The 19,861-nt window shown below is 33.3% G+C and overlaps 2 protein-coding genes and 2 non-coding genes across 6 annotated transcripts in view; 3 read left to right on the forward strand and 1 right to left on the reverse strand.

The window, feature by feature from the left end:
- Window positions 1-1,030, reverse strand: part of LOC148300656 (proline dehydrogenase 1, mitochondrial-like) — a 51,717-nt gene extending 50,687 nt beyond the window's left edge. For all 3 annotated transcript variants that reach the window (XM_088274462.1, XM_088274459.1, XM_088274461.1), the window contains exon 1: window positions 632-1,030. In XM_088274462.1, the coding sequence (XP_088130588.1) occupies window positions 632-925 (294 nt within the window). In that variant the 5' untranslated portion in view covers window positions 926-1,030. The remainder of the gene's footprint in view (window positions 1-631) is intronic.
- Window positions 1,031-5,003: 3,973 nt separating this feature from the next.
- On the forward strand, window positions 5,004-9,558 carry LOC148300657 (uncharacterized). Its single transcript, XM_088274463.1, has 3 exons — window positions 5,004-5,572; window positions 8,196-8,310; window positions 9,141-9,558. Exons 1-3 carry the CDS (start codon window positions 5,217-5,219, stop codon window positions 9,450-9,452), a joined length of 783 nt encoding a protein of 260 aa, XP_088130589.1. The 5' UTR covers window positions 5,004-5,216; the 3' UTR covers window positions 9,453-9,558.
- Window positions 9,559-16,081: 6,523 nt separating this feature from the next.
- LOC148300658 (5S ribosomal RNA) lies at window positions 16,082-16,200 on the forward strand. The gene has a single exon (XR_015838909.1). It is a non-coding gene; the product is annotated as a 5S ribosomal RNA (ribosomal RNA).
- Window positions 16,201-16,345: 145 nt separating this feature from the next.
- On the forward strand, window positions 16,346-16,464 carry LOC148300659 (5S ribosomal RNA). The gene has a single exon (XR_015838908.1). It is a non-coding gene; the product is annotated as a 5S ribosomal RNA (ribosomal RNA).
- The last annotated feature ends 3,397 nt before the right edge of the window (window positions 16,465-19,861 follow it).

The following is a 19,861-nucleotide window of genomic DNA, read 5'->3' on the forward strand; positions in this document are numbered from 1 at the left end:
CAGATTTGACACTCGGCAAAACGAAATGAAAACTGCATTTGGTATTTTAAAACCACTTTTCAAACGTGTGGTATTGTAATATGACACTCTTTTAATCATCCGTTGATGACTTGATGTAATACCAATAAACCCTATGCTACAGGGCTTGTTTAAAAGTACATCAATACGGGAGTATAATAAAATTTACGACGACAAGAAAAACTTTTTTTTTTAATGAGGAAAACTCCTTTTTTAAAACTAATTTTACCAAAAAATGATCGGTAAAAATATTTAAAAATAAGTGTTACATGTTTTTTGAAAACTTTATATAAAATACGAGCATAAAATATGGGTAAAAATCTAAGATGATTAAATGCCAGTTTTCATTACGTTTTTTTACATGTGTCGCCTCGGTGTTTTCTATATATTGGATGTCCGTCGTAAATTTTACTTATGTCCTGTAATCTAGAGTTGAAAGTTATTTTTTAAGACGTTTTATTATACAAAATAAACGAATAATGATAGGAAGAGTGTTGAAAAAACTACATATGTAAATGATAGAGCTTTTCAGGTATGGTTGTTTGAGTTTCAGGATATCTGAAATTTCAGCTGGTGATTTTCATTGAAAATATAATGTTATGCAACTTTTTACCTTCATGTTGTTCTCGACCAGGTATTCAAAGGAGCATATCTGGAAGACGAAGTAAGCCCGCAACAGATCGCCGGTAGTTTTGCTCTTAAATGCGGCTACATGATTGTCGAACGACAGATCCAAGGGATCTTTCGGAGCAGGCGTTTTGGCAGTGGGTACAGTAGACTGAAAATTGCACTGGTTGATCCTGCTGACGATGGCACTACACAGCCGTGGGTCGTTGGCGATCTTCTTATACTTGTTGGGAAAATTCCCAGCTACCCCGAGCCGAATCAGTGACTGGAGGATAGCCATTTTTGATCGATCGCAGGAGAAAAAAATGAGATTTTAGCGTGCGGAGCGAACGCGACCGAGCTGCGAGAATAGCAGTGCGCGACTGAAAACCGAGTCTAAATTAGCGTCACGGCGCAAGACCACGGCCAGAAGAGATCGAACTACGGCCAACACTAATGTATATCTCGTATATATAATACTTTTGACAACTGCACAAATAGATTACGAATCACAGCCACAATTTGACTGACTTTATCATCGTTATCGCGGCGGATTTGAGAGCGTCAAATTCACTTGACAGTTGAGGTTTTTCCGAAACAAATTAGTCGAATTTGAATTTGAGAGAAAATTGCGGAATATCCGGCGATTGGTTGGCCAAAAGGCGTGTCGTGTTCCGAGAATCTCATTGGTCTAGAGGGAAATGTCAAAAAGTATGTCGACTTCAGACTGAATACGTAACGAAACTAGTCACATGCTTGCAGCTGTTTTTGCATTTTTTGCTACCATTTTTTTAAGAAGAATATTATCACGGATCGCTGATTGTTTCAAAGGGTATTATTACATAAATATTAGACACTCTTCTTAAAATAATCATCTGCTTTTTGTAATACCACTTAAAAACACTACTTCGCTATTACCGGCTTCGGAAAAACCATTCCCTCAACAGGTCATATAGATTTTCACTATAGATTTTCTTCTCCGTCAAACCCCTATCCGTACCCGATGGTGCATAGGGCAGTGCATCATATAAACGCAGTGTACTTGATCGTTAATACGTGAAGGAAAGGTGATCAGGTACCAGTCCAGGGTAATATTGAATAAGTATTAGAGTGAAAAAATCATTTATATTTATTTGACCTCCCTGGGAATCGAACCCGGAACCTCCAGTACGACAGCCAAGCGTGCTGACCATTACACTACGGAGGCGGACAAATATAGAACTCTATAGTTAACCTGGCGAAATACCAACTAACTAACCATCACGCCGCTTCCCCACTGGGATAGGCAGAGAGAATAGAACGCCATACCAATCTGTCTTTGCAAACATTATTCGCCTCTTCCAAATTTATGTATCTACTATTGAAGTGAGGTATTAATCTGACGAGGTAACGGTAATTCCGCAATTCCGAAACCAGTAGTCGGGAAGTAAAGTTTTCAAGTGGTATTACACAATGTGAACAATGAATGATAAGGGAACTGTTATATTACCATATTTATCTATAGAGTAATTAAAAATATAAAGTAAATATGAAAGTGTTTCACATAAGTGGAAAATAGAAGTGGGCAGATCTGAATTGAATCGCGTCATTCAGCCATGTCGTATTTAATTGCGTAAACAATTTTCTCACATTATCATTTTATAAATTAATTTTGTAAAATGTGTCCTCGGCACGGGAAAACTCAGTGATGTCACATTATTGTAACTTAAAATTATGTATACGATATAAATAAATATATTTAAATGAAGGTAATAATGTTCTTGAAATATTTATTTTATACTAATTAATATAGTTACATTTTTTATACAATTTTATATATGATTCATTTAATAAATTAGATCCTTGTTTGAAAGGGGATATTGTTACGAATACAATAGTACAAAGTGTTAACGAAATAAATATTTTTATTACTTGAAAAATCAATAAATTTATTAATTAAATTATTTAAAAAAAATCTTTAAGCACCGTTTATGCATTGAAAAAATAAGTTTTTCTTCAAAATAATTATACGGTTATGAAAAGAAAAAAGTTATTGAGAAGTTAGGAGTTAAAAAAATATATTTTCCATATATATTCTAAAAAACAAAGAATATCCAATAAATGTACATTCTTTAAAAAATGGGGCATAAACAGACATCGCTCACTCCTTTCAAGAACGTCATAAATCAAAAAACTTGATTTTTCAGGAGAACGTTTTTAAAGTTTAAAAATATACCACAATATATCAAAAATAAATATCAAGCCACTTATTGAACTTCTTTCTGTGCAACAGATCTTTTTAGGTAAAACCTGAAGGTTTTTTCTCCATTTGAAAAATATTTAGTTTATTTAAAAAAATAGTTAAACAATGCCTTTTCTTCAAAATGCAAAAACAACGTTTTCTGCCCTGTAGCGGGTAAATATTAAGTTAAAAATATGCCGCGTTTGCCGGGATATAGTACATTTTCCGGGCATTCTGAAAACACGCACAACTGAAAATTGACGATTTTTGATTTATGACGTTCTTGAAAGGAGTGAGCGACATGTTACCTTATTTATTGATTCGGCATTAACTTTGTGGAATGACATGATTATTTTATTAAAAATTAAACACTTGAATAATCCACTTAATTGAGTTTTATTTTATTTACGACTAGTTTCGAAAACGACAATTGTTTTCATCTTCTGGTACAAATTAAAACTGTTTAATATTTTAATTTGTACCAGAAGATGAAAACAATTGTCGTTTTCGAAACTAGTCGTAAATAAAATATAACTCAATTAAGTGGATTATTCAAGTATTTAATTTTTAATAAAATGACATGTTACCTCTCCGGTGGTCTCCGAGGGAATGAATTCTGTGTTTGAAAAATATTAATTCAAAATAACCCTTTATATTTTGAAAATATTTTAAAATTTAGAAATATATGAGATAAATTCTACTGAAAATATGGTACTAAGGACACCACACTGAATAAACCCAGTTATGTATATAAAGTTGATATTGATCGATACGGCACTTATCTGCGTAGATAACGCCTTTGTAATGCCAGCACAGTAATATTCCAACACCTCGTACAATCTGAACACAATATCATTCAATTAGTAATACTGTATACGTACGAATTTGTCTACTGTGTAACTTGTGCAAATGAATCAGATTCTCTCTTGTCATTACGACTACAAATGTATTTCTTTGCTTCAGTAGAAAATGTGATGGCTACTTATTGTATATAATAATCATTCCCGAATGAATTTCTCTTATTCAACGCTTCAATCAACGTTATTCATCTGAATCAAAGCCATATCCATTAAGAGGTCCGAACGACAATGTTGTGGAGAGTGGATTCATGTGAGGTCTAAATTCTCAGTTGCGTCTGTAAAAGCGGCGGACGCTCCCATTAAAAAAATGCGTTTTTTTTATTTTATTTTTAAGTTGTCAATTGAAGGATATATATTCAACTTCCGTAATTTGAGTGTGCCCAAATCTTTGTTCACAGATTCTGGGTTTGTCTTCACTTGGGAGCTATTTTTACTGACATATCAAGATAGATTAAGAAGAATATGGATTTAAGTGATTCGGCAGTCACTTTATAGTAAAATTCATCCATTTTTTATTTTAGTTTTACTTAGAACGGTGTTTGAAAATGATGCGGAATGTATCGAAATACGTGTCGCAATCGATTTTAAGAAATAGTGGTATTTACTAAGTAAAACTTAAATTAAAAAAAGAATATGGATGTCTGGGTTACTTACTTAATTACTGGGCTCTCGATTTGTCACAGGCCGTAACATTTACCTTCATTATTTTTATATAAGGAAATCTATCCACCATACATTGTTTAAATTTAGTATACTTTTTTTGTGGAACGTATCTATCATGTATGTAAATGGGGAGTTCAGTGTATGTATGTATTGAATTGTGGTAGAATGGGTTTGAACCGAAATAATCTAATTCGAAGTTCGCTACACTAACCACGGAACCACAGCCTTAAACAAATTCTATGATCTAATTACGTGATATATTTTAATTTGTAAGATGAAGCAAATTTAATATGAAAAACATCTAAATATGTCAAATACTTGGATGCGGTCAGATCAAGAGCTAATGCAATGTAAGTGCTATGCTTTGGATCTCATGGCAATGTACAATATATCTATCATCAATGCTGATTTGACAGCATTCGGAAATTCCAACAAAGCGACATGATCTTATACTAAATATCATTATTGTTTATGTATCACTAAAAGCGTTTTATTGTCGTACAATTTTCGCAAAATTAAAATTTGCGCCATGTAGATTTTTAGCCGATGATTCTTTACAAGGTGGTTGTGGTTTATCTATGCTTTTTATGTACTGGTTGAGTTCTAGTCGTAATAAAATTCCATAGAAAATTTGTGGTTTTCAATTTAATTATTGACGTTTCTGTTTGTTTTCCGCGGTGATGCGGTTTTCTAGTATTTTCTTTAAATAAATAACTTCTTTATCACCTCAGTTCATACGTTTTCTCATCCCTGATATCTAGTTACAATCTTTGAATTCATCGTTTAGCAGTGTTATTCGCAAATGTTCTTTAGTTTACCGATTTAAATAACATAACCTGGAAGCCGCAATGGATCCAATGTTATTAATTTATATAACTGTGGACGATGATATCAGATGCAAGTATGGACTGACGAGGTCGGGATTAGACGATGATCTCGAGTTTCCTGATGAATTAACCTCAAATAAATTGCGAGTTATTGAACAAAATCAAGGATCTCGCGACCAGCAATTCGTCATTCAAACAAACGTTCTCATAATTAAACCATTTGTGGAAGAACTCAGGTCTTCGGAACGTTATAGGAATGGTGTTTACAACAAATTTAGCCGTCAATTAACGAGATATTTCAAACAATGTGATAGTAAAAGTAATGTAATAGTTATTGATGTTTCGATGGCCGATTCTTATGTAATTGACTATGCCTGGTGAGTATTTAAGCTAAAAAATTGACTAACTAACCATCACGCCGCTCCCACGCAGAGGTAGGCAGAGCGAACATTCCATTGTAGTTTCCATATTTATGCATCTCCTCATACATATCCGCCGATTATTCCAACCAAAACCTAACCAAATTCAAGTATTTAACATACTTGATCGTGCCAAGTTTGCCTCGGTCTTCCTCTGCCATTATCCCTGGTGCAGTCACCATAAGTTTTAACTAACTAACTAACTAAAACTATATTTTATTTATTGTTTCAAAATTCTTCGCCATTGCTTTCAATTTTTCCTTTGTTTTCAAACTCCGTTCCTTGACTAACCCCTTCCCCTTACTTTCCCCTCTCCTTATTTATAGAAAAATTTTATATTTTATATTTTAGTTATTATACAGACCTGAATGATGGAAGTTTAACTTCTGAAACATGTAGTCTTTAATAAAAACTCAAGTGGTAAAAAACAAAGTGTTTTCTTTAATTATTGTAACTAAAACTAACTAACCATCACGCCGCATCACCGCAGGGTTAGGCAGAGAGAATCAAACGCCACACCACTCTGTCTTTGCAAACATTCTTTGCCTCTTCTACATTCATGCATCTCCTCATACATACCCGACGATTATTACGACTCCTGACCCGGCCGCTTTCAAGTATTTGACATATCTGATTGTGCCAAGTTTTCCTCGGTCGTCCTCTGCTTCTTTTTCCAACTACATTCGCCTCATAAATTTGTTTAACCGTTCTTTCTTCACTCATACGCTTCACATGTTCAAACCATCTCAACACACCTTAATTTTATCGATAATGCTTATCTCAGCCTTACATTCTTTCCTTAGTTCATCATAAGTTTTTGGCTTCAATATTACTTTTCCTCATCAAAAAACAATATTAAATGAAAACATGAGATGGCAAAAAACAAAAAATTGGGTTTGCAGTTACTTGTTATTAGTATACAACGTTAATTAGTTCACTAATCATTGTCCGCCTCCATAGTGTAATGGTCAGCACGCTCGGCTACCGTTCTGGAGGTCCCGGGTTCGATTCCCAAGGGGGGTAAAATAAATATAAGAAATTTTTTCACTGTAATATTTATTCAATATTACCATGGACTGGTACCTGAAGCGGAGGGCTGATCACCTTTCCTTCATGTGTAAAACGATCATGATAACACTGCGTTTATAAGACACAGTGCCCTATGCACCATTGGGGTGCGGATAAGGGTTTTAATAATAATAATCACGGTCTGGGTTGATGAAAAAACTACCTGAAAACAATGTGTTAAGGCTTATACCTCAAGCGTTCAAATCAGAATGCGTTCAGCCTTGCACAGGGCAGGTCGTGTGCTCACGCTCAATTAAAAAAAAATGTATCAGGAATTTTTGCGTGCTATATATCCAAAACTAAACAAGGTAATTGGATTGGATTCTACTTTATTTACATATATATGATAATATGTGCCACATTTTGTCTTATTAGACATCATCAAACACTCGTGAGTGTTTGATAATGATTAAAGAAAACACTTCGTTTTTTACCACTTGAGTTTTATTATAGACTACATGTTTCAGAAGTTAAACTTCCATCATTCAGGTCTGTATAATAACTGTTATTATACAGACCTGAATGATGGAAGTTTAACTTCTGAAACAAGTAGTCTATAATAAAACTCAAGTGGTAAAAAACGAAGTGTTTTCTTTAATCATTGTAACCTTGTTTAATTTTGGAAATAATCCCCAAAAATTTAAAATGGAATTCTAGCAACTGTCTGCAGTTACAATACATAATGTATTTTGGATATTTTTTTTGTTATTTTAAATACAGTCGAACTCGGTTATAACGAGGATGAAGGGACCGACTGAATTTGCTCCTTATAACCGTTCCTCGTTATATCCGAGAATGGATATTTTTAAAAATCATACCTATCATATGAAGTATGTTATCTTGACTGGTCACATAACATGTATATATGTCGCAATTGAAACGAAATTCATACAATTCACCCATTACACACATTGCTCACTCCTTTCAAGAACGTCATAAATCAAAATACTTGATTTTTCAGGAGAACGTTTTTAATGTTTAAAAATATAATACAATTTATTAAAAATAAATATCAAGCCACTTATTGAACTTTTTACTGTGCAACAGATCTTTTTAGGTAAAACCTGAAGGTTTTTTCTCCATTTGAAAAATATTTAGCTTATTTAAAAAAATAATGAAACAATACCTTTTCTTCAAAATGCAAAAACAACACTTTCTGCCATGTAGCAGGTAAATATTACGTTAAAAATATGCCACTTTTTCTGGGATATAGTACATTTTCTGGGCATTCCGAAAACATGCACAACTGATAATTGACGATTTTTGATTTATGACGTTCTTGAAAGGAGTGAGCGACATGTCATATTTTTTATTTCAAAACCATATAATTATTTAAAAGAAAAACGATTTTTGAATGCAAAAACAATTTTTTAAGAAAAAAATCATTTACGTAAAATGTTACCTGGATTTAGAGAAAATAAAGTTGCGACTTAACGAATACTTGGCCTTAAAACTAATTTATTGATCATGTGTTATTTAGTTCTAAAAAAATAATAAGTTGTTTATATTTTAGGGGGTGGAGATTGTGGAGAATATGTCACATGGGGTTGGAGAGAGACTGTGCAGTGGCCTGGCTGTCCACTCTGGGGGGCGCCTTCTCAGCCCTGGGTGATTACTTTGCACGTTGCGTGAGTATCAAATACCTAAATATGTATACCGGAATATCTATGTTTTTTAGTCTATTATTAGAATAATTCAGAAATATAGTCAAACATAAGAGAACTGGACATAAGGGCTACCTCTTTAATAATAATAATCATAATAAATTCCAGCTTGACTAAGTGATGGGTGCAATACTTAGTCAGCCATATCGTAGTCATACAGGAGAAAGTGACCAAGTGCATTTTTTACAAAAACGTGATCATTGACTATTTGATATCTTACTAGCTTAATATTGCCCTGAACAAAATCCCAATAGATTTTAAACTTGGAAGTATAATATATTGACTTGTTAAAATGACTAACTGCATTGGTGTTTATTTTATTGCCAAGCAAAAGTGACTTAAATGGCCCTCCTGAACATTTTACGTTCTGGTAGTTGGTCACTTTCTCCTATACGACTACGATATATGTTTTACAACATTTTTTTATATAATGAAATAAAAATTACGATAATTAACAAATAAAAAATAAAAACAAAGAAAAGACCGGCGAAAGAATTATTATTATTTTTTTTTGAGAGATGTAGTAGATCAAGAACAGCTCGCTGGCAAACACAGGACTGTGCTCCAGTGCTGCCAGCCCAGCCCCCATCTGTGCTGTTTAAAAGGATGCTGGATTAAAGAAAGATGCTTCCTCTAAAGAAAGCATGGATATAAGTCTTTTTTAAATGTTTTTATTAAAATGTTTAATGTGTTTTTAAATGTTTTCTTACAAACTTTTTTCTTCAAAATCTTGTTTGGCTTTCTTAGGATTTCTGATTTGGGGTCACACTGTATGTGTCTCTTATCTTTCGCAGGCGAAGATGGCTCTTCGCATATCCATGCAGCAGATCAAGCTGTCGGTGATGGCGGGCGACAAGGACGGAGTGGCCCGAGGCTGGCTCTTCCTGGCCCTAGCGCTGTCGCAACTGGGCTACGGCAACGCCGCGTTCCACCTGCTGCATCTGGCGTACAACACCCCCTCGTACGACGACCGCCACAAGTGCATGTGCCTCGGGGTCCAAGCCAAACTCAAGTACGATAGGAAAATTAGGTGCCAAAAGCGGCAACACGGGACGCATAAGAATAACAAACCGCTGATAGACGTTCTAAGGTCGATTACTTTATAACCTTCCCTATTTTGTTTGGTTATTACGTCGTGCTTACTTTATTACCATGTTCAAAATGTGATAATTTTAACTATACTTTATCCCGTAATAAAGAATTACCGTTATCCAACATCATTGTTAATTTTATCCCTCAGAATTGCATTTGCAACCTAATCTAACCTTACCTACCGACACTTAAGTAGGGGATTGAAAATCTCCCTAAAACAATGCTTCATTAGATAACTTGAAAACCATGCAAGAAATTTGATCCATATTTTTAAAAATCTTTATCGTAAAATTTAAACTATTTCAAAAGTTTGATCATGAATTTATTATTTTGATATAAATTCGCGCGATCTGTGGTCAAAACCATGCGATTGATATGTGATTTAAAGGTCCGTGTCACTGTGTGTTATTTACCCTTCTTCTTCTTCTTACCCTTATTCACACTCAATAGTGCATAGGGCACTGCATCATATTGACGCGGTGTTATCTTGATCGTTCACTAATATTTATTTTGCCCTATTGGGAATCGAACCCGGGACCTCCAGCACGGTAACTAAAAACGCCAACTATTACATGGCGGTGGCTGAATTAACCTACCCAGCCCATTAACTTACCTCAGGGTATTTGAAATTTTCCTAAAACATCATTTCATTCAATAACTTTGTAACCATTTGAGAGATATCATCCATTTTTAATTTTAAAATAACCACCAGTGACCAGAGCTGCTGATTTTTTCAACAAGTGAAAATATAAACTGTTAAATTATTAACAAAATTATTAATGAAAAATTGGGTATCTTTATACCTCATTTTTCTTTTAGCATTCTAAAGAGAATGGAGTATAGTTATTTTGTTAATTTAACACTCTCCTTATCATTCATATTTATTCTTCTATTTTTTTATATAATTTTATACAAGTGGTCACACATTTATTTTCTGATTTGTTTTTATTTTTCACTCAATTAGTTGTATATGCCTTATTTATTATTTAATAAAATAAAGTTAAGTTTGTTAAATTTTATTGATTTATTTTGTTATTTTTTCCCCTTTTTCTCATTTTCAGATAAATGTTTGTCTTTAAAATAAATACAATATATTACAATATTTTCATTGTATATTATATTATAATACAGGGTTGACCAAAAAGTTATATACATGTAATAAAATACCTAGGTACCTACCTATACATTTTATTAAGTACTTACATATAGTACCTACATAAAACAGATCTACCACCAGATGTCGCATGCGTCGCACTGAATAAAACAAAAGACGTCAGATAGAAAAAATAGAATATTCTGAACTGTCAGAATCAGATAGATAGATAGAAAAATATTATAAAGATAAATTAAGAATAAACTTTAATTACAAAGCAACACATTGTTTATTTTATTATTAAACACCCACATTACGTATTATTTACACCCAATTTACGAAGAAAAATATTACCACGTTATATACATATAAATATTTCATTTATATTCACAGAGCAATTTGTCCAAAATATGACACAAATTTCTTAAGTAGTTGACGGAGAGTTAAATGACGTTCCCTCTCTCTGCCTACCCCGGCAGGGAAGTGGCGTGATGATTAGTTAGTTATTTTTCTATATATTTCCCACAATCGTTGACAAAAAACCCCTTAGGGTTTTTTTTAATGATTCATGAGAATGTAATACAAATTCACTAGATAATGATGTGATTGATGACATGTTAACACATTGTGTACGGTGTGCACATATTTGTGTGTTTCAGAAACCTTGTGTGGTGGCGGGGTGCACATTTTTGTGCATTTCGGCTACCTTCAATTTAGTATACAAAAAACACGTCATAAACTTCTAATCTCTTGGCCTTTTTGCTTTTGTTGTGTAGTGGATAGATGTCGTTGTAATATAACAAAATAATACTGATATTTACGGGTTCAAAACATAGCTAATGGTCGTAATCTGTTTTGAAGGAAATGTTTCAAATTAACTTTAAACAACTTTGGATACAGACGGTGTGTTTTTTCTTTGTCCTAAAATGAAATAAAATACAAAGATCATTGTCCTTTACTTAAGTCGGCAGTTGGTACTTACAAAGCAATAAACGCGTGTGGGGAAAGCCCATAAATCATTTTTTTTTCGCAGATTTTGAGTTTTCGGTTGTTAAACTGTTGTTATTTTCTAATATTTTATTAGTGTCTTTAACATTTTTTTTACTTTTGTGATTTGTGGACTAACATGATTTTATTTTGAGACGTTAGAGACCATTTAACCGTTTTTGTATTGTTTTCGAGTACAACCTCAAGTTCAAATATGAAGTTCACTGACATATTTTATATTTCCGGACAGCTGTCTAATGTCGCCCGCCTCAAGATACAGTTTTATCAAAACATTGCCGTAACTAATGTGTTAACTGAAGTGGTAATTGAAACAACTGATTATCGTCATACAACATACTCAGTGCATTAATTACTTATAATTATAATCAGTCTAAATCGTGGGAAAAGGTTGATTGATTTTCCAATTACATTTATGATTAATTAATTACATTTTAATTTGAGATGGTTTGGACATGTAGAACGAATGAGTGAGGAAAGAACGGTAAAACAAATTTATGAGGCGAATGTTAGCGGGCAAAAGAAGCAGAGGAAGACCGAGAAAAACATGGCACGATCAGGTATGCCAAATACTTGAAAGTGGTCAGGTTAGGAGTCGTAACAATCGGCGGGTATGTATGAGGAGATGCATGAACGTGGAAGAGGCGAAGAATGTTTGCAAGGACAGAGTGGTGTAACGCTCTATTCTCTCTGCCTACCCCTGCGGGGAAGCGGCGTGATGGTTAGTTAGTTAGTTAGTTAGTTAATTACATATTTCTTTTTGTCTTTGGGAAAAAATCCATGATCAAGTATTTAAATTTCAAATCAGACACAGGAAACATACTGGCAACTATCAACTGTCTTCTAACCCTTATCTGCACCCAATGGTGCATAGGGCACTACATCATATAGAAGCAGTGTTATCTTGATTGTTAAATACACGAAGGAATGGTGATCAGCCCTCCACTTCAGGTACCAGTCCAGGGTCATATTAAATAAATATCAGAGTGAAAAATCACAGATATTTATTTTGACCCTCTTGGGAATCGAACCCGGGACCTCCAGCATGGTAGCATCAACTGTACTACTATCTAACCATCTTGCCGCTTATTGCAAGGGAAGGCAGAGAGAATACAGTAGAACCCCTTTCATTTGCTACCTTTGAGACTGGGTCAAAATGCAAAAATGGTTCCAATTCGATATACCGTAGAAATGCAAAAAAGGTCAGAAAATACAGAAAAATATGCTTGTAAAGTAAAGTAAACAATCCCTCTACTCAAAAATTACAATATGTGCTGTTCTCTACATTAAAAACATTGCGATAAACTGCACAAAACTTCTTAATTGTTAACACATGAAGGAAAAGTGATCAGCACTCCGCTTCAGGTACCGTCCAGGGTAATATTGAAAAATATTCTTCTTTCAATTCAATTCAATTTATTTAATAAAAAAATAATATATACAAAACAAACAATATTCAAGGCGTATATATTATAATAAAAGTAAGCAATAAGACTTAAAGGTGTAGAAGAATCCCGCTTCGGAAAACTCCTTCGGACACATGGAACAGATCAATATCCAATGTGATATTGTACAACATAGCGGTAGCTCTTCCTACAGGCATAACCATCGGCAGGTTGGTCCTGTGTATAGGAATGTGAAACAATCTATGCGGACGCTGTCTTAAGTAACTATCGGGAACATACAGACCAATGCTCCGGATAATTTCAGGATTATCGATCATACCGCGCAACAATCGATAAAAATGCGTAATTAAATACACATTTCTTCTAGTCTCTAAACTATTGTAGCCAAGCATACCCTGGAGAAACTGGGTCGGGTAGAGCCAAGGATAATAGCCGTACTCTCTCATGTAGAGATACCTCAAAAACTTCTTTTGGACTTTCTCTACCATAAGAGAGTACTTAAGCTCGTGTGGCCCCCAAATCATCGAGCCACTCTCGAGTCTACTTCGCACCAAGGAGTTATAAAGAGTTCTCAGCACGCGGGTATTTTCGAAAACTTCTTTTTCTTCAAACCCTCATCCGCACCCGATGGTGCATAGGGCACTGCATCATATAATTACAGTGTTATTTTGATTCTTAACACATGAAGGAAAGGTGATCGGCCATCCGCTTCAGGTACCAGTCCAGAGTAATATTGAATAAATATTAGAGTGAAAAAATCACTTATATTTATTTGACCCCTCCCCCCTGGGAATCAATCCTGGGACCTTCAGTACGGTAGCCGAGCATGCTGACCACGGAGGCGGACTGAAAAATATCAATACAATAATACATACATATAAAAATTGGAAGTAGCCTTTAGTTTAAAAATTCCGTTTATTAAGTTTGTTTTAGATTATAGCTAGCATGACAAATAATAATAAAAATAAATTTGGTTAAATTATATGGCGCCATTTTCGTAAAATACTACCTCAAGGGCGCTTTACTGTGATTGAATTGGGGAAAAGGAGATAGTGGAAAGTATTTAGCAAACACAAATGTTTTTAGTTTTTTATGTTTAGTTTTTATAAAGATCATCTCACTCTCACTATTTCTAACTACTGGTGGAAGAGCATTCCATGCCATCGGTCCTGCAACAGCAAAGGCATGTTTGCCAAGTGATTTAATGAAGATATATTGTATTGATTCATGATTTATTAATAGAAATAGGTACTCAACCATCCATTTGAAGTGCAAGTGATATTTCTATTTCTGTAAAACTAATATAAATATAAATGGGAATTTATCATCTGATAACAAAAACAAAACCCAATTATGGACACACTGGACATTCCACAACAATCAAGATATATCGCTCACTCCTTTCAACAACGTCATATATCAAAAATCGTCAATTTTCAGTTGTGCATGTTTTCGGAATGCCCAGAAAATGCACTTTATCCCAGCAAAAGCGGCATATTTTTAACTTAATATTTACCCGCTACAGGGCAGAAAGAGTTCTTTTGCATTTTGAAGAAGTATTGTTTAATTTTTTTTTTAGTATACTAAATATTATTGAAATGGAGAAAAAACAATCAGGTTTTACCTAAAAAGATCTGTTGCACAGTAAAAAATTCAATAAGTGGATTGATTTTTATTTTAAATACATTTCATTATGTTTTTCAACTTTAAAAACGATCTCCTGAAAAATCAAGTTTTTTGATTTATGATGTTGTTGAAAGGAGTGAGCGATATGTCTTTTAAAGTTTAAATAATATAGTTAGAAGTTTTTATAATTTTATTAATTCTCTAGATATTCCTACTTTTTCAATCTTAAAATCGTTCTCTCCAGCAAAGAGACTAAGCTCTTGTGCTTGGAGAGGGACTTACACTCATTATTTATTGCTAATTTTTGTGATAAGTGATATACATATTTTTATGTATTAATGTGTTTCACACATTAGTTTGAAAATGCCATAACTAGGCGAAACAATTGTCACAATACTAATTTTTATAGGTTTTTTTTTTTTTTAAATACAACTTAGTAGACTCAAAAAAATTTTGTTTGATTTAAAATTAATACATTAATTAAAATGGAGTTCTACAATTAAACGCCAAATCAATAAATAATTTATTTTTATCAATTCTTTTTTCTTACGGATCGCATTTTGACTGCATTCAGTCCCAAAAAATATTCTAAGGGAGACAATATAAAGGAATTATAAATTAATTAGCGACATCTGTATTTCTGTTGTTAAAGCTTTATATCAACTTGCATATTAGCTATTGAATACACAAAAAGTTGTTAGAAATCGCATGGATGAGGTTTTAGTTAAAAATACGATTTTTATAGCACATAGTATGTAATTCTCCAATGATATAAAAGGTCTCCTTTGATTCTTTACAATGCTTTGCGTTTTTAATTGATCTGTTCTAAATTCTCTTCATAGAAAAACCTTATATACTTATATAGCTATGCTTGCCAGATTTCTGAAATTTTCAACACTGGAATGCCCTCAACGTCACGGGTAGTCAAGGGCACACACCCTTGGCAGGTTTTTAGGGTGTTTTAGAAGGTAGTTTATTGTCAATGCTATAAATAAATGCTTACTGGTTAGGAATCTAAACCAGGAGTGATAACATATCGCTCACTCCTTTCAAGAACGTCATAAATAAAAAATTGTAAATTTTCAGTTGTGCGTGTTTTCGGAATGTCCAGAAAATGTTCTTTATCCCAGCAAAAGCGGCATTTTTTTAACTTAATATTTAACCGCTACAGGGCAGAAAGTGTTGTTTTTGCATTTTGAAGAAAAGGCATTGTTCAATTATTTTTTTCAAAAAACTAAATATTTTTCAAAAGGAGAAAAAAACTTCAGATTTTACCTAAAAAGATCTGTTGCACAATAAAAAGTTCAGTAAGTGGCTTGATATTTATTTTTAATACATTGTATTTTCTTAAACTTCAAAAGCGTTCTCCTGAAAAATCAAGTATTTTGATTTATGACGTTCTTGAAAGGAGTGAGCGATTTGACACCGGGATTTTGTTTGAAAACCGGCACTATTCTGATCGAACTGGGACGTCTGGCAAGCCAATATATAGCTCCATTTTCCAAAGCTTCTCGCCAACGATCATACCATGTTGAATGCACCGGTTCTCGTCCGATCACCGAAGTTAAGCAACATTGGGCGCGGTCAGTACTTGGATGGGTGACCGCTTGGGAACACCGCGTGCCGTTGGTCCTCTTCTTTTGCACATTTTTCGTAGCATTCTCAACATCTTCTGTCTTTATTATATCTATACAATGCTTTGCATTTTGCTATTAATCTATTTTTATATTATTTTTGAAGAAAATCTTATATGTAGCTCCATCTTCCATAACCTGTCGCCAACGACCATACCATGTTGAATGCACCGGTTCTCGTCCGATCACCGAAGTTAAGCAACATTGGGCGCGGTCAGTACTTGGATGGGTGACCGCTTGGGAACACCGCGTGCCGTTGGCCCTCCTTTTTTGCACATTATTATTATTATTATTCTCTGCTGATATTAAAGAGTCTTCAGTTTTGGTCCTATAAAATGCTTTGCAATTATTTATCGGTCTATGCGAAAGTTATTTTTAAAGAAAATATTAAAATATATTTTTTGAAGTCGTAATTTTGGCTGTAACAAGCAAAATACATTGTAATAATAATAAAAAATATAGGAGATATAGAGAGGAGAAAAAAAGCAAAAAAATAAATAAATAAACATTGCTATATAAAATAAATAAACAAAAAAACTAACTCTTCACCTTTCAATAACTCTTTTCCTTTCAAAACCATATAATTATTTCGAAAAAAAAACTTTTTCAAAGCAAAAACGTTGTTTTAGTAAAAAAAAAAACAATTACGTTAAATGTTACCTGGATTTGGGGAAAATTAAGTTAAGAACGAATACTGTTTTTGTTTCTTATAGCTAAAAAAATATGTTTTATTTTAATGTGTCTTGGTAACAGGGGGGATAGTCTAGTGTGGGCCAATCGGGAACTTGTTAGCATTTGCTCATTGGAGTATACAAAGGTTAAAATTTGAATAATGGCTCATTGTCAGACGGGAGGAATATTTAATTTAACATACTCAACCTGTTTCGTGTTTAAAACAGCCGATATAATCCATATTTTCATTCATCATTTTCTTTATGAAAATTCGCCTTCGTAAATACGTTGTTTTCGTAAGTTGGTAATGAATGACGTCACAGAAACGATGGACTTATTTTAATATCGGTATCATTGCTAAATTACTGGCGGCTCTATTTGTTGATGTCCATGATCCACCCTTCCAACTTCCCCTTCCCTCATATTTGTATAAAACAAAGGGTAGTGTAGTGGTAAACAAACAATCCACACTACTACTATTACAGCTCCATAAACCATAGACAATAAACCATATGACGTCATAAAACGTTCGATGACGGAAATTTGATGACGTATGCGAACGCACGTTTTTCGTTTTATTCAAATATCTGAAGTTTAAACCTTAATATCTTCCTTATTTCTCTATATATGTCAATAAGAATGTTACCGATAGTCTTGGGATTTTTCATATTAATTTATTAGCCAATAAACCAACATCGTGACAAAAATCTATTATCACAGAGTGAATTCACAACGCAAATTATAAAATGTTTTGCTTAAAAATCCGTACGAATAGCGCGGTTAATCTATATTTTGCGAGTACGAATTTAATCTTCAATAATTTAATAATTATTATTATTGGTGCCATCTCTACAGTAATAAGAATAATAATTTAGTGATCATATCTCGGCTTACCAGAGGAGAGAGTGCTGGGAACCAGAGGTGTTCAATGAAGGTGCCGCGGTCATGGTTTTTATAATGATTTCTTTACTAAATTCAACCTCCAAATCGAAATATGCATATTTTTGTTTTTTGACATCTCATCAAAGATGAAGAAGAATATGGAAGTCTGGGCATTTACGGAACAAGTATTCACAGATTTTGAGAACAAGTATTTGGACACACTCAAAATGTTGTAAATAAATTATCTGGTCAAATTATAAGCTGAAATAATAAAAATGAAAATGGTATTTTCTGGCGTTTCTCATGTGTGTGATTATAATCACACACACGAGAAACGCCAATATAAATTCGGACCTCACATACTAATATAAGAGTTTCTGCTTAGTAAAAAACTTCTTTACATCTCACCAATAGATGTCTCTAGTGAAGTTCTAGTGATTCAAGAATAATGTTTCAAAATTGGTTCATATACTATATAGAACTTCCAAGAATTTGAGTAGTGTGGTTGTCAACAATGGGTAGAATTGGTGAATGTTACACGTGTGTAAAGTGATCACTTAAACCAGCCTATGACGGTCGTCACCCCCGTAAATGCCCAGACTTCCATATTCTTCTTCATCTTTGATGAGATGTCAAAAAATAATATGAAAGTAACTCCTGTAATTGGAGATAATCCAGATTTTGTGAACAAGTATTTGGACACACTCAAAATGTTGAAATATGCATAAATGTTTTTTTTACAAACAATGCTTAAGGCCCAGTATTCGATATTTATTTTATTTATTTTTTATTTGGTTTACCAACAGCACCATATCGCTCACTCCTTTCAAGAACGTCATAAATCAAAATTCGTCAATTTTCAGTTGTGCATGTTTTCGGAATGTCTAGAAAATGTACTATATCCCAGCAAAAGAGGCATATTTTTAACTTAATATTTACCCGCTGCAGAGCAAAAAAAATGTTGTGTCTGCATTTTTAAGAAAATGTATTGTTTAATTATTTTTTTTAATGAACTAAATATTTTTCAAATGGAGAAAAAACCTTCAGGTTTTACCTAAAAAATCTGTTGCACAGTTAAACGTTCAATAAGTGGCTTGATATTTATTTTTAATACATTGTGTTATATTTTCATGCTTTAAAAACGTTCTCCTGAAAAATCAAGTTTTTTGATTTATGACGTTCTTGAAAGGAGTGAGCGATATGTAAAACAAAACATTAAAAGATATAAATTAAACAAGCCAATTAAAGTTAACTGCAGAAACATAAAGATTAGTGCTAAATATTTGGTGTGTCTAGCAAATAAACACGTATTTATGAGAGAAAATGTGTGTAAGAGGGTGTGTGTACATATGTGTGATGTTGATTCCAGAAGGAACATACGTACAATGCAGAGAAGCATAGTTTTTAAAGATCCTGAGAGGATAATATGCTTACCATTCGACTTTACAACACAGATTTTCCGCAATTGAAGTTTAGTCGTAACTTTTTTTTTTTCTAAATTCAAGTAAAATTTTACGTAATCGTTTCATTTTCTTTTCTTTAAACACCGATATTGTATTGAACAAAATAAGTTTTTCTTCAAAATAATTAGATGGTTTTGAAAAGAAAAGTCTCATTGAAAGGTTAAGAGTTAAAGAAAAAATTATAATTTTTTTTTTTAATATTTATTTTCTAAAAAACAATATTCATTCAGTTAAAAAATCAGGCGTGGAATGACATGTTACCCCGCCGGGGGTCAGCTGTTGATTGAATTCTGTACTTGCGAGTAAGGCCTTAATTAAACATATATGCTTATTTTTAAAGATATACCGAACGAGATATTTATTCGGGAAAGTATTATGAGAGTCTGGTCATTTACAGGGCTTACGACCTGTCTACCACATTCCGTTCCAAAAAGAACTTAACTGTCTCTGTTGAGATATGTATTAAATATATCTAGAACAGTTTAGTTAAATTCTGTACTAGGGAAGATTATGTAATGGAAACTAAGGTGGATATATGCAAAAAATTAGCTTATTGATTAAAAGGTACCTACTTGGTTTTTACACTTAAAACACGTAATCACTTAAACCAGCCTATGATGGTCGTCAGCCCCGTAAATGCTC

Source organism: Brachycentrus maculatus, unplaced genomic scaffold (assembly GCF_059751285.1).
Source record: "Brachycentrus maculatus isolate JH-2025_06_01 unplaced genomic scaffold, ASM5975128v1 h1tg000678l, whole genome shotgun sequence".
In the NCBI taxonomy this organism is placed as follows: Eukaryota; Metazoa; Arthropoda; class Insecta; order Trichoptera; family Brachycentridae; genus Brachycentrus; species Brachycentrus maculatus.

Bases quoted from the DNA above. Each gene is read 5' to 3' on its own strand.
- LOC148300657 (XM_088274463.1), top strand. From the start codon at position 5,217: ATGGATCCAATGTTATTAATTTATATAACTGTGGACGATGATATCAGA. The intron at 5,573-8,195 runs GTGAGTATTTAA...TTTATATTTTAG, and splicing joins TATGTAATTGACTATGCCTG to GGGGTGGAGATTGTGGAGAA. The intron at 8,311-9,140 runs GTGAGTATCAAA...TATCTTTCGCAG, and splicing joins GTGATTACTTTGCACGTTGC to GCGAAGATGGCTCTTCGCAT.